The sequence below is a fragment of the Meles meles genome, chromosome 12, assembly GCF_922984935.1.
Source record: "Meles meles chromosome 12, mMelMel3.1 paternal haplotype, whole genome shotgun sequence".
In the NCBI taxonomy this organism is placed as follows: Eukaryota; Metazoa; Chordata; class Mammalia; order Carnivora; family Mustelidae; genus Meles; species Meles meles.
Window position 1 is genome coordinate 9718049 of NC_060077.1, and position 23989 is coordinate 9742037.

At 54.5% G+C, this 23989-nt stretch overlaps 1 protein-coding gene across 1 annotated transcript; it reads right to left on the bottom strand.

Moving 5' to 3' along the window:
- Nucleotides 1-1403: 1403 nt before the first annotated feature.
- Nucleotides 1404-23407, bottom strand: PLBD2 (phospholipase B domain containing 2). The gene is made up of 12 exons (XM_046025316.1): nt 23074-23407; nt 16929-17022; nt 13919-14077; nt 11763-11863; nt 11329-11543; nt 7573-7670; nt 5250-5410; nt 4303-4398; nt 3981-4052; nt 3225-3377; nt 2539-2701; nt 1404-2314 (listed from the first exon to the last, which is right to left on the bottom strand). The coding sequence occupies exons 1-12, from the start codon at nt 23361-23363 to the stop codon at nt 2147-2149; spliced, it is 1770 nt and encodes a 589-aa protein (XP_045881272.1). The 5' UTR covers nt 23364-23407; the 3' UTR covers nt 1404-2146.
- Between the last annotated feature and the right edge of the window lie 582 nt (nt 23408-23989).

The window sequence follows — 23989 nt, forward strand, 5'->3', positions numbered from 1 at the left end:
CCTCGAGGTCTGGGAGGGGGCGCCACCACACCACCCCCCGCAGCCCCAGGCAATTCACTGAGTCCCCAAGTTCAGAGTGCAGCTTGAGACCCCCTCCAGTCCCTCAGGACACGATGCAGCTCCACATGGGTCTGCAGAGCCCCTACCCACACTGACTACCAGCAGAGACTGGGAGATTCAGGGGAGAGTGTAAAACTCACCCCAAACCCACCCGGACACAGGCTCATCCACTGACTTCCAGCCAGGAGGGACAGAAACATATTTTATAGGTGATGGGACATCACGGGCAGGCAGGCAGGGATAGAAAACCATCAGTCCCTTGGCCCCAGATTTCTTCCTGATGGAGACAGAGTGGTGCTCAGTTCAAGAAAGCCTGCCCAGGGCGCCTGGGTGGCTCAGTGGGTTAAAGCCTCTGCCTTCGGTTCAGGTCATGATCCCAGGGTCCTGGGATCGAACCCCACATCGGGCTCTCTGCTCTGCAAGGAGCCTGCTTCCTCCTCTCTCTCTCTGCCTGCCTCTCTGCCTAGTTGTGATTTCTCTCTGTCAAATTAAAAAAAAAAAAAAAGCCTGCCCAGAACAAGGTTGCTTCCAGCCTCGACTGTCCCACTTGAGTCAGCACAAAACCCCCCAAAGAGGTAAGGTCTACACCTCTGTCCACTAGAAGAGCTGAGGCGTGGAGGGCTGGGGATCTGGCTAAGATCAGATGGGGAGAGACTGTTTCGTGTTGCCCTGTATCCCACGGTGGAACTTGGGAAAGTCTTGTTGGTTACCAAGGCCCTGGGATAGTACCCAGAACAAAGTAGGTGCTCAAGAACATCTGAATGGACGGACAGATGGATGGATGGACGGATAGATATAGATAAATGAATAGGTGGATGGACAGACGGATGACAGATGAATAGGTGAGTAGATGGAAAATGGATGGATGGGTGGATGGATGGACGGACGGACTGATGGTCAGGTGGATGGATGGATGGATGGACAGACAGGGGGATGGATAGAGGGATGGATGGTGGATGGATGGATGGACGGACAGATGGGTGGTGGATGGATGGACGGACGGACGGACGGACGGGTGGATGGATGGACGGACGGACGGATGGATGGAGAGATGGAGGGATGGATGGATGGACTGATGGAGGGATGGATGGATGGACAGGTAGGTGAATGGAAAGGTGGCTGGGTGGCTGTGTGGATAGATGGACAGATGAGTAGATGGATGAATGAATGGAAGGCAGCAGGTGGACAATGGGTAGGCAGGTCCGCAGACAAATAAATGGACAGATGAATGGACAGAAGAATGGACAGGAGGATGCATGGGTGGATGGTGTAGAACCCAAAACAGGGAGGACAAAGGGCACCAACCCAGCCTCCCCCAATTATCTAAAAAAGCACAGCACACGGGCCACGGCCTCTCATTTAATGGCAGCACAGTCTGCAATTTGGTTCCTACAGCAGGGTCGCTGTGGGCACTGCCCTGAGGCCAGGGGCAGGCCCAAGCTGGGGGCAGGGGACACGAGGCTGCAGGAGAGAGGCTGACACTCTTCTCTGCCCCGAAGGCCCCTCCAGCCTCAAGTCACCAGAAACTTTGGTTTTGTTTGTTTTCAAGTTTCTGTCCTCAGGGAAGCTGTCCAGAAGGGGAAACAAAGAGGCTGCTTCCCGAGGGAGCAGAGCAGCTGGGGCTGGGAGACGGAAGGACCAATGCCAACCAGAGGCAATGCCCGGGTCTCGGGCCAAAACCCCACAAGTCCCAGAGCCACTGGCAGGAATGACATTGGGAGGCGGGAACTGGAAAGGTCCCCTCCTGCCCAAACCCCATCTGAGAACCCCTCCCAAGCCCTCAAGAGGGGGCAGCATGAGGACAGGGCCCCAGCGTAGGAGAAAGAGAGAAGGAGACAGAGGAGAGAGAGAGAGAGATGCAGAGAGGCAGGGGTCCCTTACTGAAGGGGAGCGAGCGAGTCAGTGCTGGGCCCCATCAGGCCCCGCATCCCAACCAGGAGATGATCCGGAGGCCAGTGAACCTGGCAGACCCAGGCCCCCCATCTGGGCACAGCTGGGGACGAAGGCCACGGAAGGGGCGGGCAGGAGGTCAGGGTGGTGGCCGGCGAGTGGCCCCAGTGACCGTCAGCAGGGCAGAGAATGAGACTCAGTCCCACCAGACCTCGATGGGCGAGAACTTCCAGAGGTCAGGCTGGCCCATGTGCAGCAGGCCGCTGAACGGCGAGGAGCTCCACTGGAACGGGGGCAGCTGGTCCCACGTAGGGCCACTGACTGCGACAATATGAAAGGCCCTGGCCAACGCCATGCTGGTCATCTGGAGGCCAGGGCAGAGGTCACTGAGCACCAGCCTGGGCTGGGCTCTGAGCTGCCCCAATCCAAAGGGCCCTGACCCCAGCCCTAACTTGGACCCCACCCGTAACCCCATGCCAACCCTGCTCCCTGGCCCGCCATCTGCTCTGACCCCCGCCACCCTGTGCCCCACAGCGATGATAGCATCCCAGCCCACCCCCTGCCCCCAGGCCCGGGGTGGGGCAGGACCTTTACGTCTATGCCCCCATGGGAGCGCTGGTGCAGGGCCTGGAAAGGGTAGGAGCCGTTGGCGGGATTCAGGTCAGAGCGGGCCGAGATGGCGTTCTCTGCGTTGGCCTGGGGATTGCAGGCTTTGCACAGTGACAGGGGGTCATGCAGGAAGTCATTGTACCTGGATGTGGGAAGGGAGGGGGCGTTGGGCGTGCTGGGAAGGGGAGGCCAAGCTCCCACTGGTGGCAGCCCGAGAAACAAGCCACCTGCATTCATGTGCCCAGCTTCCCTCACCGTTCACCTCATCATTCCACACCTGTCCTCACATCCACCAAGGCAGCCCTTCCTCCGGAGATCCTCTGGGGCACCCACCCCCGATCTGGGCTCGATACCCCATCCTGCCCCTCACAGCAGTGCTGGGGGCTCAGTCCGTTCTCACTCCGTGCCCACATCCCCACGAGTTCTTGACGGATCTCACATCTCCCACAGCAGGGGCTCCCTGTTTTGGGCCATTCCTCTGGCTCTGAGCACAGTGCCCTGCACCAGGGGGCCACTCAGCAGCAGGCCAGAACCCATACCTGTAACGTGTGCTTACGGCTGCTTGCCACCCTGCGACCTCCGGGCTCGTAGTGAGGCTTACACACAGGGCCAGTGAAGCGTGTGTAAAGCTCTATGGGACTCGCGGTGCCTGCTCCCCCACGCACCTCATGAGCCGGAGCATGGAGTCCAGGTCGTGCACCAGAGACTGGTTCCGTCGGAAGATCTGGGCCCGGGGGCTCCCATCATAGGAGAACCAGTCTCCGTACTGGGCCACCAGGGCCTGCAGCCCGCTGGCGTTGAACACACTCTCAAAATACCTATGGGGGACAAGGACAGTCACTCACTGTGCCCGGGGAGACAGAGGGGCGGTCACACCAGAACAAGAACACTAGCAACCACAACAGGACAGTGACAGTCATGTCTTCTGTGTATGCTGGGAGGTGGCTCGCTGGGGTGACCAAGCTTGGGCTCTGTTGTCCAAGAGACATGGTTCAGATGCTGACTTCACCACTGAACAGCTGGGGAATGTGCCTTGGGACAGTTGGGCATTTGCAGGCCTCAGTTTCCTCGTCTGTGAAATGGGAACGGGGGCCATGGCGACCGTGCACTGGTTGTAAGGAGCAAATCTCTCACTGGTAGGGCATGTGAGTGTCCGGAGGTGATGGCCGTGCGGCCTAGGTAGAGAAGACCCAATGGGGGAGCCACAGCGGGGGTGGCACCTGAGCCTGGCCACCCCCGACCCTCCCCCCATGGGTGTAGACCTAAGTCCCACCACTCTGCCCCAGACTGGTAGGGCTTTCCTGGCCAAAGAAAGGTTTCTCTGCTCTGTGGGCTGAAAAGATCACGTAAGAAAGAACCCCTGACCAGCATGGAGAACTGAGTAGGGGTGAGGCAGGTATGGGGCAGGGGTGGGGACATACGGTAGGTTGTAGCTGGCCCAGTAGGTCTTCTGGTAGAGTTCCGAAGTCTTATCGGCCACCACCACCATGCCCCTGGGACCAAGAAGAGAGATGGGGCAAGACTGGTGAGAAAAGTGGCACCTGTGGGCACTGCCCTGCTCAAGAACCCCCGGTGACTCCCCACTGCCCAGAGGTAGATTAAGTCCTGGATCTTCCACCCCAGTCCGAGGCTGCCTCCCCCTCCCACCTTAGATGTTCACCTTCCCACACACATTCCGGCGTGCATCCAGACCTTCGCCTAGGCAGCCCCGGAACCCCCTGCTTTCCTTCCCAGGCTACTCACGGGATCTGCTCCAGGATGGTGAGCACCCTATTCCCAGGGCTGGGTCCGCCAGGGACAAATGCCTTGTAGTCCACAATCATCCACTGGTTGTTGTACCTGCCACGCCAAAGGAAGGAGGAATGAACACACCTTGAGACCTCTGCCCCAGCCTCCCTGTAGCCTCAGTGCTCTGCACCACCAGAAATCAAGAGAAAGAAGTGGCACTTGGCTGGGAGGGGGGGGTGTCCTGACATCTGACTGTCACCCTGACACTGCAGCTTGACCAGGTGTCCTCGGCTCCCATCATGCTGTCTGTCTGCTCCACAGAAGGCTGTGGCTCCCTAGTGCTTATAGGAATACAGGTCAATTCTTCAGCCAACATTTTTGGTGTTTTTTTTTTTTTAAAGATTTATTTATTTATTTATTTGACAGAGAGAGATCACAAGTAGGCAGAGAGGCAGGCAGAGAGAGAGAGGGGAAGGAAGCAGACTCCCTGCTGAGCAGAGAGCCCGATATGGGGCTCGATCCCAGGATCCTGGGATCATGACTTGAGCCGAAGGCAGAGGCTTTAGCCCACTGAGCCACCCAGGCGCCCCTTCAGCCGACGTTTTAAGTCCCTGCACTATCCAGCTCCAATGTCTCCGGCTCAGAGGGCCCCCACTGACCCATGCCCACTTGCTCAGACGGCCCTCCCACCTCCAGGGCCCTCAAATCCCAAGTTCCCTTCCTGGCCTCCCTCTGAGGGCCTCTCCCTGTATGGAAGATCCTGCAGGGGAGAGGCGAAGCCCGCGTTTCCCTAAGTATAAAACAAGGGAGAAGACATTAAGACATCTTCTGCCTCCAGCAGGAACCATGAGAGGGCTCTGCAGGGGGTGGGGGGGTGGTGTGCGGCCCTGGTGCCACGTCAGGTCCCTTGGGCTCTGTCAATGGGAAGCTGGTCCATTTCTCAGTGCCGGGAGCCGACTCACGTGCCACTGTTGAACCTTTTGAAGATGTCTGCCCAGGCGTCCCCGTCCAAGGCCAAGCGGTTGGCCGCCACATTACGCAACCACTCCAACACACAGTCCTTGGGCTGCACATACTTCCAGAGCGCCGGGTTCCTGTTGCCGATGGTGGTCTCCAGGGTCACCTGTGGGAGGGCCGAGGCGGTGCTGCACAGAAGGGTCCCCTCACTGAGGATGAGGGCATGCTGTCACCAAGTGGCAGTGCTGATCAGTCATGGTCCGTACATTGATTGCAGTTTTTTGAAACCTCACGTGCTGCTTTGGGTACACATTCCTCACTGGTTCCCTGGCTGAGCGCCAAGGGAGAGTCACGATCATGCATCCAGCTTTGCCCTGGGGAACAGCCCCTGGGAGAGCCCATGGCGCTGCTCCTATGGACCCAATCCTCCAACCAAGTCAATCAACTCTTTCCCCAGAGGGACAGTGTCCCATTTCTACCCCTTCCTTGCAGTTTTGCGGAGAAAATCAGGCGACTCGAGGCTGTTAGCCTGGTAGACCATCACAGTCTCACCAACCTCTTCCAGCCCTCCTGGGAAAAACACAGCATCGCTACTAATGTTCCTTTTTACTGAAAGGTAAACTGAGGCCTGAAGAAGCTAAGAGACGTGCCAAATGTCACAGCTGGTCAGCGGACAGGCCAAGATTCCATCAGCAAACTTCCAGTTCTTAAATCAATGTCCTCTCCTCTACAGCAGGATATTAGCATGCTTCCTCCTCTCTTATGCAAAGCCCCCAAACGAGCTAAAAGGTAGCAAGAGCCATAAATGTGATGTTTAAAGGAAGAATCTGGAAAGCGAGCCTCTTGACAGCGATACCCAGGTGAGAACACTTTCTTCCACTCCTTTCAGCCTGTACCTCCCTTGTCCCCCAACCAGCCACTCTCAGTCTCCGGAGCCACTGCCGGGATTCAGATCAGGGTGGCCCAGAAAGCCCTGGAAGGCAGTTTCCCCTCCCAGGATGGAGGAGTTCTGAACCTGGGGCTGTACTCAGGGAGTCTGCAGACTTAGAGGGGAAAACACCACCTCTTCCTTCCCACTGCCGCCAAACTGCACTCAGCATCTCCTTGCACTGTGAGCACGGGCGACCTGCCACCATGACGTGAGTGGTACCTGAGACCGCCACCAACAGAAATCAGATGTGTCCACCATATGACAGGGTTCCACCCATCTCAAAATATCACTTATGCGCCCCGTTCCTTCGAAATTAAGGTAGTTAGCACATCCACTCTGAGAGCTTGTGATTTAGTTAAGTTCACAAAGCAGCACGTATATAATGTTAAAAGGTTATTTATGTAATATTTTGTCAAACACCTTTTAATATCACTGGTTTCCTTTATGATCCCATATATTTTGGTTTCTGCATCTGAGAATGTTATTCTGAGAAAGGGTTCACAGCACCCCCAGATTCTGCCAAAGGGGTCTGTGGCTTAGCCACAGTTAAAGACCCCGATGGGAGGTACATTTCCTGCTGGGACCCCTCCAGGTCACTGGGTGAGACCTTCTCAGCTGTTCTTCCCCAGACAGTCCCCTCCTTGCCCCAGTCAGACCGTAGCGAGGGGGTCCCCTCAGCTACCACCTGGCCGTCTCACACCTCCTTCCCCATTTCAGGGGACTAAGCCCCCCACTGCTCTCAGAAGGCAGCAAGAGAAGGAAAGAGCCCCTTGTCGCCGAACCGCAGGGAAACTGGCACCTTCTGCTTGGAGGGTGTTTTTAGGGCAATGTTTTCCTCTCCTCCGCATGTTGCAATCTCAGGGCCTAATGCCCCGGCGAGGGGTGCCAGGAACAGATTTCTAAACGAGCCTGGACCCCAGCCAGGAAAACCGATAAAAACAACACATTGTAAACAACATTTATTCAGAAAACCTGGCCGGGTTAGAAGGAGTTTGAGGAAGGCAGGAGGGGAGGCAGGATGAGAAACAGCAAGGGCGTGGTGGAGGGAGGGATGGCTGATGCTAAAGACCGCCAAACAAAACAGGGTCACTGAGGTCAAGGTCAAAGATTTTGCAAAAGGGCCTCAAGTGCAGCGAAGGCTGAGGAGCTGGCTCAGAGTGCAGAGTCCAGGGAGGCTACTGGATCTGGCGGCCCTGACCGACTGGGACTGGGAATCGTTTGTAAGAATCAACCCGCCACTCCCCAGTGGTCCAAGCACCACAGCAGAAGAGGCCCAGCACGGGATGGTGGCGGGGGCCCGGGGGGGGGGGGGGGGGGCTGCATCTACCCACCTGCCCAGAGCTGCCGGGTGACCCAAAACCCCTGGAAGAGAAAGGCCACATGGGAGGGACACTCACCAGCCCGCTGCCCATGATGTAGAAGTCGTCGCAGGAGAAGAGTGTGCCAGGGTAGGACGAGAAGACCACCTTGTTGCCCGGAGCCAGGGGAGAGTTCTCTGCGGGGGGGGGGGGGGGGGGGCGGTGGAGGGGGAGTGGAGGAAAGTGAGCCCAGCAGGGGGTGGGGGTGCAGGTCGGACAAACCCTCTGGGGGCCCCCCCCAGCAACCCCAACCCAAGAGCCAGAGCTTCCAGGTAGGAAAGCAGCCGGTCTTGGGGGAGCCTCCATCCATTCTGATATTTTAGCAAACCAGGCCATGAGCCGCTGGTGGGAAAGGGGACTGGGGAATGACGGCTTCCTGGGGTTTCCTTCCAGGGTGATGAAGGTATCCGGGAACGAGACGCGGGTGATGGACACACACACTGCGTATATTCTAAATGCCACTGAATTGTTCGCTTTACGCCATGTGAATTTCACCTCAATTAAATTATTATTTTTTTACTACCAGAAATTTTCTTTAAAAGTAATGCAAGTTCTTTGTTTGTTTGTTTGCCTCTTCTAGAATAGGCATAACTACCTAAAGGGAAGGAAGCTAGAAGAGTGCCTGAAGAATAACTACAAAGGGGCACAGAAAACTGCCTGGAGGGATGGAAATGCTCTCTGTCTTTACTGAGTGGCGGTCACAGGACTGCATGTGTTTGTCCAGAGCCCCCAATATATACATCCTAAAGGTGTGTGTAAGCCAGCCATCCGTAAAGTTAATATGGGGGTGGGGGGTGGAGCTCAGCCCAGGATGTCATGTATCACCTATCAGAATGAAAAAACTGAAATGAACAGAACACCCAGTGCTGGCAAAGTTGGGGGAAAGCTGACACGCTCATAGACTTGTGGACAAGTGTAAACTGGACCAGCCACTTTCAGAGGCAATTTGGCTGTATGTATCCAGAGACTAAAATGTTTAATTATACCCATCTTTTTTTTTTTTTTTTTTAAAGTAGGCTCCATACCCAGTGAGGAGCCCAATGCTGGGCTCACAACCCCAAGATCAAGACCTGGGCTGAAATCTAGAGTTGGACGCTTAACCAACTGAGCCACCCAGGCACCACCAATTATGCCCATCTTATTTTTTTAAGATTTTATTTGAGAGAGAGAACAAGTGGGGGAAGGAACAGAGGGAGAGGGACAAGCAGATGCTGTGTTCAGCACAGAGCCTGACATGGGACTCCATCTCACAATCCTGAGGTCACAACTTGAGCCGAAATCAAGAATTGGATGCTTAAGTGACTGGGCCCCCCAGGCACCCCTACTTATGTCCATCTTTTAACCTAGGGTTTCCACTTGGGGGCCTACTTGTCTTGCCATAGCCCCGACCGAAAACACCAAACACCCGGACATGGCCCAAATCCTCAATCGAGAACTAGTTAAATGTTTAGTATCAGCGATTAGAAGGTGGACTGAACATGGCAATATCCAAAATTCTCCAAGGCCAGCTGTTGAGCAAAGAGAGGAAGCTGCAAACCATCCATATGGTACAGTCTTATTTATGTTTAAAAAAAAAATCCAGAAAGCAAACTGTTTAGGGCAGCGAAACTGCTGTATGGAACCATAAAAGTAGATACCCATCATTGTGTGTTTACCAAAATCTGTACAACCATACCATTCAGAGTGAACTTGAATGTCAACTATGATTTCCACTGAGAGTAACGTACTGACATTGACAGATAATTATAACAAATGTACCACGCCAATGCAACACATTTATAACAGGAGAAAGGAGCAGGGAGGTATACGGGAACTCTGTGTATTATCTACTTGATTTATCTGTAAACCTAAAGCTTTTCTAACAAATAAAGCCTATTAACTAAAAAAAAAAAAAAAAGGTTCACATATATACACAATAGAAGTGCATTCAAAGAATCCAAAAAGTCTAGACAGATCCAAACCGAATTGGCAGCAAGGAAGGGTCTAGAATTTGGAAGCAGGGTATCACAAGAGATGTATTTCTTTATCTGCACTGCTGGAACTTGTGTCAGCAAGAATGTATTCACATATTACTAGCATAACAAAAATCAACGAAAACAAATGGGAAAATAAGGAACATTTCATTTAGAAGAAAAACAGAACCAGATATTCACAGAAATTATCTCCTGTGAGTTACGGGGTGTTCAAGTGATTCTGATTGTATATGAATGTTTTAGTGTATTTTCCTATTTCCTATACCCTATGTGTATGAGTTATGTAGGTTTTCGTTTCTTTGTTTAAATAATCTCTACTCCCAACACGGGGCTCAAACTCACAACCCTGAGATCCAAGAGTTGCGTGCTCTGCGGACTGAGCCAGCCAGGCGCCCCCTCACATAGGTTCTCATCGGAAGAGACTACAATGTTCATGGATCTAGAGCAATGAACCGGACAGATCTGTGGCTACAAACAACAACATGAATAAAGTTCACAGCTACTGCGCTAGACAACAGAAGTCAGACACAAGCGAGCCCGTGCACGTAACATGCAAAGTCAGGCACGCCGCATCTACGCTGTAAGAAGGCAGATGGAGATGATGCTGGGGTGATACGTGCCTGGAAAGGGCCGGGAGAGCAGCTGCAGGGGGGCTGGGAACGTTCTGTTTCTCAGTCTGGGTGCACACACAGGCAGCAACACTTGCAGCCGGACTCGTGTGATGTGCACGCTTCTCTGTGTACATGTCAACGCAGAAATCTACTTAAGTTAATGGACATGAGGTTGTTTCCCAACCATTACTGTAGTTGACATCCTTGTACACCATCGCTGTGCAGAAGGCAAAATGGCTCCCTGGGGACAGATCTGAGCCAAGAACTGCTGGACCACGGGAGTGACAGATTTTGAATTTTATCAGATACCGGCGGGTTTTGTCTCCAAGTGCCGGCGCTAACCGGTACTGCCATCATTAGCAGAGGGACTCGCCATCTCCTGGCAACATTGGATTTAATTTTAAGTTTCGCCAAGAAGGAGGTACTGCAAACATCTGACTGTGGCTACCTCTGGGGGGGACACTGGGGCCCGGGATTGTAAGGGATCGCCATGCTGGGGTACTCGGGCCTTAGCTGCAAAGTTTCCACATTTGACAGGAAGGGTGTATTCATGTCTTCGTGGATTGCTTGTGTAGCTGAGCATTTGCCCTGAGTGTCTGCTGTGAGTCTTCCCAAGCTTGTGTCCCTACCGTCTGCCGTGCGACCCTTCGACTCCTCACATCAGATGCTAGGCTCTGTTTCCCTCTCCTCTCAAATCAGAGCTGGCCACCTGCCTTGCTTTGAGCAGCAGAGGGTTGTGCCCGTTTCAATCAGCCATCAAGAGGCCTTCCACACTGCCCTGCCCAGATGTCACCTGAATAAGCCTGAGCTCACCCAGCTGCCCCTGCACCCAGCAGAAAGCCACCCCCAGACACGCGGAGGAGGCCAGCCTCAGTCGCCGACTGCAGAACCATCAGTGACTCAGCCAAGATCAGCCGGGCCTGGCCCAGCATAACAAAACCATCCGGCTGACCCACAGACACACTGAGCAAAAATTAATTATTGTGTTTTAAGTTTTTGTTGTTTTAAATTTTGGGTGATTTGTCACGCAGCAGCAGGTAACTGATACGCCTTGTGAAAAGGAACTAAAAAGAAACCAAGATGTTAACAATAAGGCGGACACCTAGAATGGTTCCACGGTGTGCACAGGGCCAAGGCTCACAGCTCCCAGCAACCCCCAACCCCTGCCCGCATGCACGCTCACACACACGGACACACCCATGTCCACCCACCTAGGGGGTCTTCCCGGAACTGGAACCAGTACTTCTTGATGATGCGCAGCATGTTCTGGTAGGAGCTCCAGGTGTTGTGGGCAATCAGCAGGTCCGTCTGGCCAGGCAGCAGCTTGATGAGGGCAGAGCAAGAGCCAGAGCCCATAATGTGCTTGGTCTTGGTCTTATTCAGGGCGGGCTCCAAGTCTCCCAGGTCCCCTGCAAGCTGCAACAAGCTGAGGAGGGCAGGATGCTAGAAGGTTACCACACCGGCCTGCCGGCAGCCTGTTTCCATACCCCTTTCACAGAGGAGGAAGCTGAGGCTCTGGAAGGCTAGGTGAGCGGTCCGAGGCTGGGCCAGGAGGAGGCAGAACCCACAGGGGAACCCAGGTCTGTCTGACAATAGGGTGCATGGCCCTCTCCCCCACCCTGTCCGCTCCGGGAGTGGCACTTACAGGAACCCCAAGGGTTTGATGGTAAACCTCCCAGTTGGAAAGGTCATACGGCCTTCATAGCTGTCCTCAAGGCCCTTCAGCTGGAGGAGGGTCAGCCGCACCTAGGGGGAAGGGCACAGGCGGGGTGAGGCCTCTCCCCCTAGGGCTCAAGCCTTCTCTTACAATGTGAGGGGCCCAGGTGCATCCTCCAGGATCTAGACAGCCCTGACCCCCCCTCACCCAGCCCTCCGTGCCAGGCACCCTCTTGCCATCACTTAGCTAACTAGATGTTTCTGCCCTCTGCTAACCTAAATTACCCCCACTTAAGAGCCCAGCTGAAAGCCCCCTCCTCCAAAAAGCCTTCCAGCCGACCCTAACCCACTGTCAACTGTTCCTTATTCTGAGCTCAGCTCCTGGCTACGCTGCCACTCGGGCATATGTCTCACTAGCTGACTCGGTCCCACTGTCATTGTCACTATTCTCTAGCTAGGGAGATCGTCACAGGGTCCCCGAGCGGCCGTGGTCGGCTCTGGGTACACACCAGGCACTTTGTTAGCATCTGTAAGAGGGATGGACGGACAGACAAAAGGGTAAGATACATGGACAGAAGTCAGACAGCACTGAGAGATGGATGCGTGGCTGCTAAGTTAGGTAGAAGGGAGGCAAGGACAGAGAAGCAATCGTCCAGGTGGAGGGCAGGGTGTACAGAACGACAGCTGTCCAGTCGGATGCGGAGCCTGGATGCACAGACAGGACGAGACAGATCCATTCCTTCATCTATAAATATTCAACCAATCTTTACATGTAAAGCACCTACTATGTGCTGGCCCTCGTGCTAGGCGCCTTGGATCCTGTGGTGAACAAAGCAGGACTGATCCCTGCCTTGTCCTCACAGGGCTCGGGTCTCGCTGAAGACAGACTCTGAGTCCCTCGCTACAGCACCGCAGGTAAGTGTGGGGACAGGACAGAGGTGGGGGGGGAGGACGTGCTCTGGGCAGAAGGGGCAGCAGGTCATCAGCCCTGAGGCAAGAGGAAACACATTGTGTTCAAGGAACCAGGAGGTTAAGGGGGGCTGGACACAGAGCAGGAGGTCAGCAGGAGATGAGCCTAGGGATGGACAGGGCACAAAAGGGGCGCGGGCATCATCTCCAGGGAACCAGGCGGCCCTCGGTGGGGAGAGCGAGCAGCTGTGGTGGAGCTACAGATGGACAGATTGACACCTGGAGGTGCTCCGATCGCCAGGAGGTAGGTGGGGAATGAAGGAGACAAGGTGGGTTTCAGACAGACAACTGGGCAAGTGAATGGGAAGAAGTGTAGGGGGGAGTGGACAGATGGGTAGACAGAGGGCAGGAAGCTGGACAGGCGGCCAAAGAGGGTATGTCAATGGCTGGGGCAGTGGCTGTTGGGAGAATAGAGCTGGCCTACGACGGGCAGGGGGTGGCAGACGGGTGACAGGAAGAGAGAGGAAGATGGATAAGCCTGTGGGTGGTGTGTGTGCTGACAGACGAGCCCCGTGGATGGCTGGGTGGGAAGGAAGGGTGGACAGGGAGGGAGAGGGGATGAACGGAAGACTGATGGTTGGATGGGTGGGTGGGTGGGTGGGTGGGAGGGAGAGAGGGAAGGACGGAGGGAAAGGGAAGACAGAAGGTTGGCAGGGAAGACGGGGCGCCTGGGTGGCTCAGTGGGTTAAGCCGCTGCCTTCGGCTCAGGTCATGATCTCGGGGTCCTGGGATCGAGTCCCACATCGGGCTCTCTGCTCAGCAGGGAGCCTGCTTACCTCTCTCTCTCTCTCTGCCTGCCTCTCTATCTACTTGTGATCTCTCTCTGTCAAATAAATAAAAAATAAAAATCTTAAAAAAAAAAAAAGAAGAAGAAGGTTGGCAGGGAAGTATGGCGGAAGGGAACACGGATGGACAGATGGATGAATGGATAGTTGGGAGGGAGGGACAGAGGGAGAGGGAAGAAGGAAGGGAGGGAAGACAGGATGGATGGATAGACAAATGGAGGCAGGACTGATGGATGGATGGATGGATGGCTGAAGGAGAGGGGAAGGGGGGGAGGGGGAAAGGGCTGGCGAAGAGGGGTGCAAAACAGGCAGCGGGCCAGCCAGGCCAGCAGCAGCCGCAGCCGCGGCAGGTGCCGAGAGCAGACCCCCGGCGCGTGGGGGCTGCACCCACCTGATGCCAGTAAGCGGACCCCTGGTTCAGCTCCATCTCCTCCTGCATCCACTCCAGGTTGGTCTCCAGGAAACTCTTGAGCCTCTCACAGTAACCGACTTCGTACTCAAAGGGGCCACAATAATTCACCACCGTGTTCATCCAGTGCATATAGATGAGCTGTGGGGCAGGCAAGGTGGGCGAGGGCAGGTGCGGAGGGGCCGGGCTGCCCGCCTTGCCAAGGACCCTGCTGATTCTGAGGCTCAGACTCCTCACCCCCAGCCAGGCCTCTGAGAACCATAGTGCCCTGGTGAGGCCCACGCCTTTGCTCACGCGGGTTCTCTTCCCCCGGGGGCCCCTCTCACCCATCCCACTCTGTCCCATCAGGGCCCAAAGCTTCTGGATGTCCCCCTCTTTTGAGAGACTTTAGTATTCCAAGTCCGTTCTAGACCAGGCCTCCTCGGCTACCAGAGACCCCCAAGCTAGAGATGTATTCGGTCAGTCAACGAAGTACGACTTTCGCACCCCACCACGTCCTGTCCTAAGCCCCGAGGACATGGCAGGGAACTCACAAGGGACACGTGTGCAAGTGAATGCTGGACCGGTTCAACCAGCCCTCAAGAGGCCTGATGTCATGTGAACAAGCCTGGGCTGGCCTGCTGGCAGGTTCAAGACCATGGAGGCCCCATCGGCCCCATCACTCCCGTCACCCCGGCTGATAGAGAGCCAACCCCCAGACGCATGAAGGAGACCATTCTAAGCCACTCAGCTGTCCCCCCGCCCCGAACTGCCAGCTGACCGCAAAAGCACGGGTGAGCCCAGCTGAGGTCAGCCAGGCCTGGCCCAGAATCCCAAATCCACCCAGCTGGCATTCCAGCAGGGGGTGGGATGTCCCCTATATTGTGGCCCTCCAGGGAAGGGGTCCATGCCCGGAGCTCACACGAATGGCACTCCATATGAACAGACCCGTGCAAACCTCACGGCAACTCTGGAAGGAAAGTGCTATCCCCACCATCCCCGCTTTATAGCTGAAGACATCGAGGCACGGGCAGGTGACTAACTTACCCAAGGTCCTCCAGACCATGAATCAGAATCAAGATCTGAACCCTGGAAATGTGCGGATTTGTGATTTCCCAAAGCACAGACCTCACGGGGCCAAGGCTGGCGGGTTAACTCCCAGCCACACCCCTCACCACACTGGAAATATTCCCAAGACACACAGGCCAGTGAGCGAATGGTGGCAGCACCCGGTACCCCAAGACCGATCGCTTGGGGATTCCCCTGCTCCACTGCCATATCCCTGAAACACATCCAAATTCTCCTCTGCCCTCGAGGCCTCAAAGAGATGCCGCCTCCTCCGTGCAGCTTTCCAGTACTTCCAGAAGCATTTCCTAAATGCCTGTCCTCTATGAGGCTCTGGCCTGAGTGCAGGGGTCACAGCTAGGGACCGGACACAATCACCACAAACGAGAAGCTCCCAGGCCAGTGGGGCTGCAGCGGCAGGGGGCAGCCGAGCAAAACGCTTAGAAACAGTGACTCTGGTCAGACAGAGCTGGGTTTGAATGCCGGCCCCTCTGCTCACTGGCTATGCGACCCTGGGTAAGTAATTGCAGCTCTCTGGGCCTCAGTGGGCTGGTCACGCCTCTCTCAGTAGGGCAGGGAGGCCAGTGTGAGGGCTGACGGAGAGAACAGGGGCCAGGCTCCTGGTACGTATGTCCGGGAGTCCTCACAGGAGAGCCCCTGGGGCCTTGCCTCAGTTTCTGGCAGGCTAGTGGCCCCTCGAGAGACGGACTCCTGCCTCATTCACTACACCCCAAGCAGCACCCGCCAGGCCCAGCGTCTGAGCAGCTCCCCAGACATCAAGGTCCCAAGTGGACGTCCAGGTCCCTGCTGGCTGTCAGAATGAGAAGTGTGAGTTTCACCACAGGGTGTCCCCTGTGTGCCGTCATCTGTCACCGGCTCTTTCCCGCTCAGCAGCCAGCCTGTGGGAGGCGTCTGCGTTGCTGATTCCTTCCCAAAGCTCCATCACGTGGTGCTCGGCAGCCCTACGGCATGTGTGGGCTCAAAGCCACCACAGCCAAATGACCTTCCCAAGTGGGTGTCACACCTCCACCCACACTGCGGGGGACTGGCTGTCACTGCGACATCTTACCCACTTCTGATACGGGCCACCTTCTGAAATGGAGGCTTGCACTGTTCTAAAGCCCCAGATCGAGTACAGCAGAACGGTATGCTGCCTGAGGATTCAGCACACATGGTAAAACCAGTTTAATAAAAGTAAGAGAGTGGAAATAACCCAAGAGTCTGCCCACGGATGCATGGATAAATGAAATGTGGTCCGTCCATACAAGACAGTATTACTGGGCCACAAAAAGGAGTGAAGGACTGACACGGTCCAGAATGGGAGTGAAGCTGGAAAACACGATGTTGAGGAAAAGAAGCCAGATACACAAGACCACCCACTCACATGAAATGTCAAGAATCAGCAAACCCATGGAGACGGAAGGTAGGTTAATGGTTGCCAGGGCCTGGGGTGAGGGAGAGAGGGGAGGTATGGGTATGGGGTTTCTTTCTAGGGCGGTGAGAATGCTCTGGAATTGGGTATTGGAGATGGTTGGGCAACCCTGTGAATACACTAAAAACCACTGAATTGTGCATTTTCAAACAGTGAGTTTTATGGCATGTGAATTATATCTCAATATAAATGAATGAATGAACGGACACTTAGGGGCACGGCACCTCTGGGGGCAGGGGTTGGGAAGGGGGCTCAGACGGATGAGTAACATTGCACGTTTCAGTCCAGATGTTCGTTTCATTACTGGGCTTCATGATTTCATATGCATCAAACAGTACCTAGCCTAAGTTTTTAGAGAATGCACGTGAGCTCTTGCTTCCCAACGACATGGAGGGCGGGAGTAGCCCCCCGCCCCCCACCACACACACCTCATCTGAGGACCCTTCCAAGCTTCCGGGGGCGCGCGCCAGGTGGGGTGGGAGGTGGGAGCCCCAGGCTCCCCCATCTGGCCCTTACCTCCTCAGACACGGCGGCCTCCACCACGCCCGCGGCGTAGGCCTGCAGGCTGTCATTGTAGCGGCCGTTCGTGCGCAGCTCCAGAAAGGCCCACCTAGGCGGAGAGGGGAACGGACATTGGTCAGCTGGGGGGGCACACGCACAGCCAGCCCTAGGCAGGGCACACGGCCATCGCCGGTGTTAAACCATAAAAGATGCAGTGAGGAACGGCCATTCACGTGAATGGCTGTCTGTCTGTCTTTGTGCACATGTCAGGGGAAATCTCTCAAAGGGGAGATGCTGGGTCAAAGGGCACAGGTATTTTTAACTTTATAAGCACTGACAAATAGCCGCCGGCCCAGAGCTGTACTAATCCACATCCCAGCCCCCACCATCACACCAGTCTGGGTCATCTGAGGGCTTCCTCTGGGCCAGACGGCATTCTAGTCACTTCTCGTCCACGGACTCATTCAATCCTCGCGACAACCCCACGATCCTACCAGGCCGGCACTGCTGTTCCCCGCAGCACAGAAGAGGACGAGATGAAGGCACAGGGCTTCGCAACCAAGGAAGCCCATGCTGCTGCCCTCCTCCTATCCGGGCCCTCTGCCATGTGGCCTTGAGGCCCCTTCTACCCACGGCCAAGTCCTTCTCTGCCCCACTGATGTGGACTCGGCCATCTGGCTTGCTTTCGCCAAAGGAGGGCAATGCCCGCATGCCAGGTAGAAGGCGAGCCTTTGAGAAGCCTCCTTTGTTTCCGCTCGCCCTGCTATGCCTCTGCCACCTCCAGGAGAACACGCCCCCGCCAGCCCGCTGCTCTCAGGGACATGAGAGAAACCCGGAGCAGACCCACGGCATGAAGCACAGCTGCCCTGGTGCCCCCCAGATCCATCAATAACCCTTGGTTATTTGCAAAGCCAGCAGGTTTGGCGGGTGGTTCGTTCCAAGGCACTGGGGCCCGACATGAGCTGATACATTTGCTGAAGCTTACAGAGCCGGCAAAGGGCAGTGCCGGGGTTTAATTCCAGGCGGACTGGCTCCGGCTCCTTCTGGGAAGCGGCACTTTCCAAACTCAGATGTGCAGCCGTGTCACCTGAAGACCTGGCTCGGAGGCAGACTCGGATCGGGATCTGGGGCAGGGCCCGAGACCCTGGACTTCTAACGAGGGGCCAGGTGAGGCCAACACTAGGAGCCCGCTCCCACGCTGGGCTGTGGGCTACCTCGCCACAATGTACCCGCTCCTGCCTGCCCACTCCCTTGTTTGAAATGATTCCTAGCAATCTTTCTCAAGTTTTCCAAGGCAACAGTGGAAAAACACAATCGTGTTTTTTTAATTATAATCCTTTAATTACTTCAATTACACTTATTTTAATTTTTTAAATTTAATTAATTAATTTTGAAAGTAGGCTTCACACCCAGCGCAGAGCTTGAACTCACAACCCTCAGATTAAGACCTGAGCTGAGATCAAGAGTCAGACTCTTGCCCAACTGAGCCACCCAGGCGCCCCTACACTTGCTTTTGAGTTTTTATTGGTCATTTATAGTTCTTTGGTTCAAGTGCTGAGTCACTTTTCTCCACTGTGTTTATCTTTTCTTATTGATTTGTGTTCTCTATGTACACATTAGCCCTTTGCTGGTCACTAATATTGAAAATATATTTGTGTTTTAATTGATTTAATTGATTTTTTTTTTTTGCTTTTGCTTTTACCCTACAGAGGTTTTGGGGGAGTTTTGTGCAGCCAAACCTATCCATCCTTTCCTTTATGCTTCTGGATTTCATTCTTGCTCCTAGGACACAAAACTATCCGCCCAGGTGGCTTCTGTAACTAAGGACAAACATTTGTTAAAGCAATTTCTACGAAGAAAACCAGGGGCACCAAGAGGAGTCTCTAAACCAAGGCAGAGCCAGGATCTGCCAGGACAGTCTCATGGGCAGGCAGCAAACCACCCAAGAGCTCCAGGGCGAGAACGGCTGTGGCCTGGGGAGGACTCTGGAGAGGAAAAGACATCAAAATACGCTCACCTGTTACTTTCGTCAAGCAAGCCATTTTGCGAGCCTACTGGGTGCCAGACGTGGAGGGCAGGGCACGCCAGAGTGGATGGTATTCAGGCCTGGCCTTCCCAAGGCTAATGCGGGCGTGACGGGTGGCTGAGGGGAGGGGGGCTGCCATGTAAGCAGATAATGACATAGCAGGGCAACAGCTTTGATGAGAAAGGGGTACCATGTGCTGACAAGATGTCAGAGACAACATTAAAAAGAAGAAGAAGAAAGGATCAGAGGAGGATAAATGGTAGACTCAGGACAACCCTGTGTATGACAGCATTTTACGCAAGCACGCGTGCATACCTGTGCTTACACACGCGTGTGCTTATTTAGGCCTATTTATGCATAGAAAGTTCTGGAAGAAAGAGCTAACAGTGGTTATATATGGGAGGACTTACCTCATACATCCTGTCTCACTTTTCTAAACTGTTGGGATTTTTTTTTAAACCACGAAAGGCTAATTATTTGTCTGACCATCACCACCCACCCCCGTATCTCCTTGTGTGCTGCCTTGTTCCAGAGGGCAACTGGGGGGGGGGGGGCTTCCATTTAGATGGGTTTTAGTCACTTTGCCCGAGTCCTCAGAAAACCTAGATAGATGGGTTTCCCCCATCTTTCCAGAACACTTTGAGTGGGGGACGTTCCCATTTAAGAGGTCTTGTTCAAGCCACCAGACTTCAGTGCCAGAGCCCGAGGCTATTCTCTGAGGATCCCTCTGCTGCCTTGGCCTGAAGCCTAATCAAATGATTCCTCGCCACCTCACCCCCCCCATCCCCACCCCCGCAACTCTGCAAGGTTCTCACCATCCCCACCAGAGATGAGGCAGGCGAAGATAGGAACAGAGATTGGTCTGAGAGTAAACCTACAACTCTGCTCTATACTATACTTCCTGGCCCTTCCAGCCTCGACCTCCCCATCTGTAAAACAGGGAGGCTCGAACTTGGGCAAACGGCCTCTAGAGTCCCTCACTGCTGTGCCAACTGAAAACTTTGCAAAACCCCCCATCCCCGGTCAAAAGCAAACCACTGACGAGTGTTTCTAAAGTGAAATGTACCCATTAGACTGTTCTCTACGAAAGAACACGTCCTTTCTGCGCACTTGATTCTAAAATAGCTGATCTTTCAGGAGAGAAAACTTAACAGAGGTCAACAAATGCAGTTCGGTTTTGTTTTTAATGCACTCACTCAAAAAAAGTAAGAAGTTGGCAGCACTGATCTCTTTCTCCGATCTTTTTTTTTTTTTTTTTTTTTTTTTTCTGGAGAGTCTATGGGCCACACTGTGATTTTATGTCACGGGGGCCTAGTGCCTGATGACTCCAGAGTCTAAAGAGGCCACATTTGAGGAACACCAGACCACTACTGTGTGCTGAGCAGGGTGTCACACACCTCCCCCGGTCCCCACACCCTGCTTTGGGGGACAGTGCACCGTGGACACCCTCGCCTACCTTAATCTGTGGCTACCATTCCTCCTCACTCTTGACGGCATATGTTCACCTTTTCTGACTTCCAAGAACAGCTGGATGGTATCTACCAACTTTACTGGGCTGGGCTGCTGCTCCTTAGCTGGTGCATTTAAGCGGGTTCCCTGCTTCTTAGTAGGGTAATTCCTTCTTATTGGCACTCACTTCCTTCCCCAACTCCACAGTGACTCGTGATTTGTGTCAATCAGCTGGCTGGGGAGTCAGGCAGGGCTGAAGGGGTCCAGCCTCCCCAGCACCAAGGCGGGAACCAAACACGCATGCCCTGCCTCCTGGCGCACTTCTGATGGCCAAGTACCAAATCCTCAATGTTTCAGGCTTCATGGGGAGTGTTGGTCCAAGGTCAGATTCAGCACAAATGAAAGAAGACAGACCATGGGGGGAAAGAGGACATGGAATTTATCCCGACAATCCCAGGATCCCCCGTGGCAAATTCTGGGGGACAGGAAGAGGAGAGATCCCAGATCCAGGTAAACAGAAGAGTCAAATCCCTGGCCTTCATCCTTTGAGAAATGAGACAGTCACCCACAGTTCAGAGGTTCTGCTGATTGGGGGCCAGGAAACCTCAGATGTCTTTCTTTCGTCTTATCCCTAAGTTCTAAGAGGTCGATCTTCAGGGTCTCAATTTCCCTGCTTCCAATATGAGAGCTTCTTTTTTTTTTCTTTAATATTTTATTTATTTGGGAGAGAGTGAGAGAGAGAGCATGAGCAGAGGGGAGGGCCAGAGGGAGACGCAGACTCCCCACTGAGCAGGGAGCCCGATGTGACACTTGATCCCAGGACTCTGGGATCATGACCTGAGCTGAAGGCAGACGCTTAACCCACTGAGCCACCCCAAAATAGGGGTTTCTAATACAGTTCTCTCTACAGCACAGCCCCCAGGGCTAAAGGGGCCAACTGGATGGAAAGGATGCTGGGAACGGGACGTGAGAGAGAGAAGTGTGGATGAGACCTGGGCTCTCGCCTCAGGGCTCAGTGTCCCTAACTATAAAATGGGGGCAGAGGACACCTGCTCCTTTCTTTCACTCATTCCTTCCTTCAGTAAACAAACACAGGTGCTTTCTGTGATCCCACTGAATTTCCCTTCAAGCCTCACTTTTAGGAGAGGAAACCGGTTCAGAGGCGAAGTGATTTGTCCAAGGTCACACAGCAAGGGAGCTGGGCCACAAAGAGCTCTCCATCCAGCACAGTCATCAAGGAAGCCCTCTTTCCACTTCTGTTTTCCATAATTCAGAGCAACACAGCCCAGTTGGGGCCTCCAGTAGGACAAGGCCCCCTCCCCAAGCTGGGCCTCACCTCTGTGCCTCCTTCCTAGCTGGCATGGAAGCAGAGATTTGTCATGCCCTCTTGGCTTTGCTAAGCAGGGCCAAAAACACATGTGAGTCAGCAGAGAATGGGTCACCAGATTCCAGAGCCACAGAGCTCTAGCTCCCCCCACGGAGAGTAACTAGCAGACTCTGTGGCCTCCTCTTCCCAGGAGCCTTCCCAGATTAGCCCCACCCAGCTCCTATGTCTGCCGCAAATCCCCTCTTTATAATCTTCCCTCTGTCTATCTGATACCCTCCCCAGTGCCACAAAGCATCCAAATGGGGATGTCCTCAGTGTCCTGTATTTCTCCAACACCTGCAGGAATTAATGCATGCCAGCAAAACGGATGGGTGGAAGAGGGGGAACTTAGGGTACACTAAAATCCCCAGCATAGCCTTAATCCAGGGCCTGAGCCCTGCTGACAAGGCTTTAAGGCGGATTTTCCCCACTACCACTGACTCAAGTTACCCTTCTCGCACTCTCTGTCTCCCGCTCTGAATGAAGACCCATCTTGCTCAGCTCTGTGTCCCCAAGGCCAAGTATATCAGGTGAGTAAATGAATGAATGGGCACAAGCCCTGGTACAGGGCCTGAGAAGGGTACCACCCAACCTCCCTGCCAGAGCATATCCTCAAAATGTGAGCCACAGACAAGGAAATGGGAGCCCAGACGGGGGGGGGGGGGGGGGGGGGCGCGTTAGAACAACAGCTAATCATGACTACCAAGGACAGAGCACTTGGCTGGTACTAACTATCTCAGAAAGCAACTTTCCCCTGCATCCGGAGGGAGGAGAGAAAGAAGGAGCAGAGCCCCAGCAAAAATACCATCTGGGTCTACATGAATTTAAGGATCCTGGGTTTTCACACTGGCCTAGAATCCAGGCTCAGTCTTGCTGCCCTCGTTCTGGAACAGAGGCAAGAGGAAGGCACCCACGGGGTAAGCCACCGTCAAGGAAGTGAGAGTTTCTCCCTTGAGCTATCACAAGCCTTCTGGCCCAGAGGCGCGGTGGGGATGGCGGGGGTGGAGGGGGGGGCGGTGCTCCTCGGACCTGATCCAGATGGAGGCATTGGGGCCTGGGTGGCAGGGATCTAGTCTCTAGTGTAACCGAGGTACGGTCACCCTTAGCTGAAGGCGAGGGACTGATCCCCACGCCTTGAGGGATACCGCATTAGCCCCGACCCGACCAGGGACCTGGTCCAGGTGACTGTGCTGCAGCCTAAGAGGCGGGGAAACTGACCCCCAGGGAGCCAGGAGCACTGCCCTAGGGGCAGGCGAGGCCCCGCGCCCGTGCAACCCCCTCCCCCAGCCGGTCCCGCGCGAGGTCAGGCCAACCCTTACCCGGTCTCGCGGATGGCGTTGGTGAGGTTGGCCCAGGCCACGGCATCCGGGTGGCGGCCATCCACCAGTCGGAGCTGGCCGGTCTCGGCGTCCAGGAGCACCGAGCGGCTGCGGGAGTCAGGAGGGACCGGCCCCTTGGGCCCCCACTGGCGTCCCGCGATGGGGATCGCGCCCGTCAGGCCGCTCAGGAACAGCCCGACCAGCAGGGCCAGCACCAGGGCCAGCGCCAGTGCCCGAGTCAGCGCTCGGGCCAGCCGGCCGCCGGGGGAGCCGTACATCGGGGCCACCATGACGGCGCGGAGCGGGGCGCCGCAGCCCGGCTCACGTGACTGGACTTCGCTGTGGAGGGCGGGACCAGAGCTGACCGGGGAGAGGGCGACTAGAGGCAGAGGGCGGGGCTTGGACGAGCCCTTCCGGGGTGGGCGGGGCCTATCTTAAAGGGCCCCCCGGAGCCTCCGCGCCTCCGCAAAGGCGGCTTAACAGGCTTTACCCCCAGCTGTTTATTTTTCAAATTGTCAAACTTTGAGAAAAGTTGCAACCGCGGTAAATACCCGTGTGCGTGTCATCAATTGCTAATAATTTGCTACATTTATTTAATTGCTCCAGGATCCGCTCTTCACACCATAGACAAATAGAAACTCCTGAATGATGGGCATCTAAGTGTAAAAAACAGAACTGCATATATAGGAGAAAACACGGGTGAATTCCTCCACAACTTGTGTGAAAAAGGCCCCAACTATGACTTAAAATTCAGATGTAATGAAAGATTTATACAATTGACTATATAAAGTCTTCTGTAACTTTTACATGTGGAAAACACATGTAAGCAAAGTCAAAATACAACTGACAAACCAGGACAAAATATTAACAACATATATCATAGATAAAGGGCTAATATCATTAATATATGAAAAAT

What these genes read in the sequence shown, in the direction of transcription:
- PLBD2 (XM_046025316.1), bottom strand. Translation starts at nt 23,363, where the DNA reads ATGGTGGCCCCGATGTACGGCTCCCCCGGCGGCCGGCTGGCCCGAGCG. An exon ending in AAAAGGTTCAACAGTGGCAC is followed by an intron (nt 4,399 to 5,249) that starts GTGAGTCGGCTC and finishes TTGGCGTGGCAG; the next exon opens with GTACAACAACCAGTGGATGA. An exon ending in ACCATCCTGGAGCAGATCCC is followed by an intron (nt 4,053 to 4,302) that starts GTGAGTAGCCTG and finishes TCTTGGTCCCAG; the next exon opens with GGGCATGGTGGTGGTGGCCG.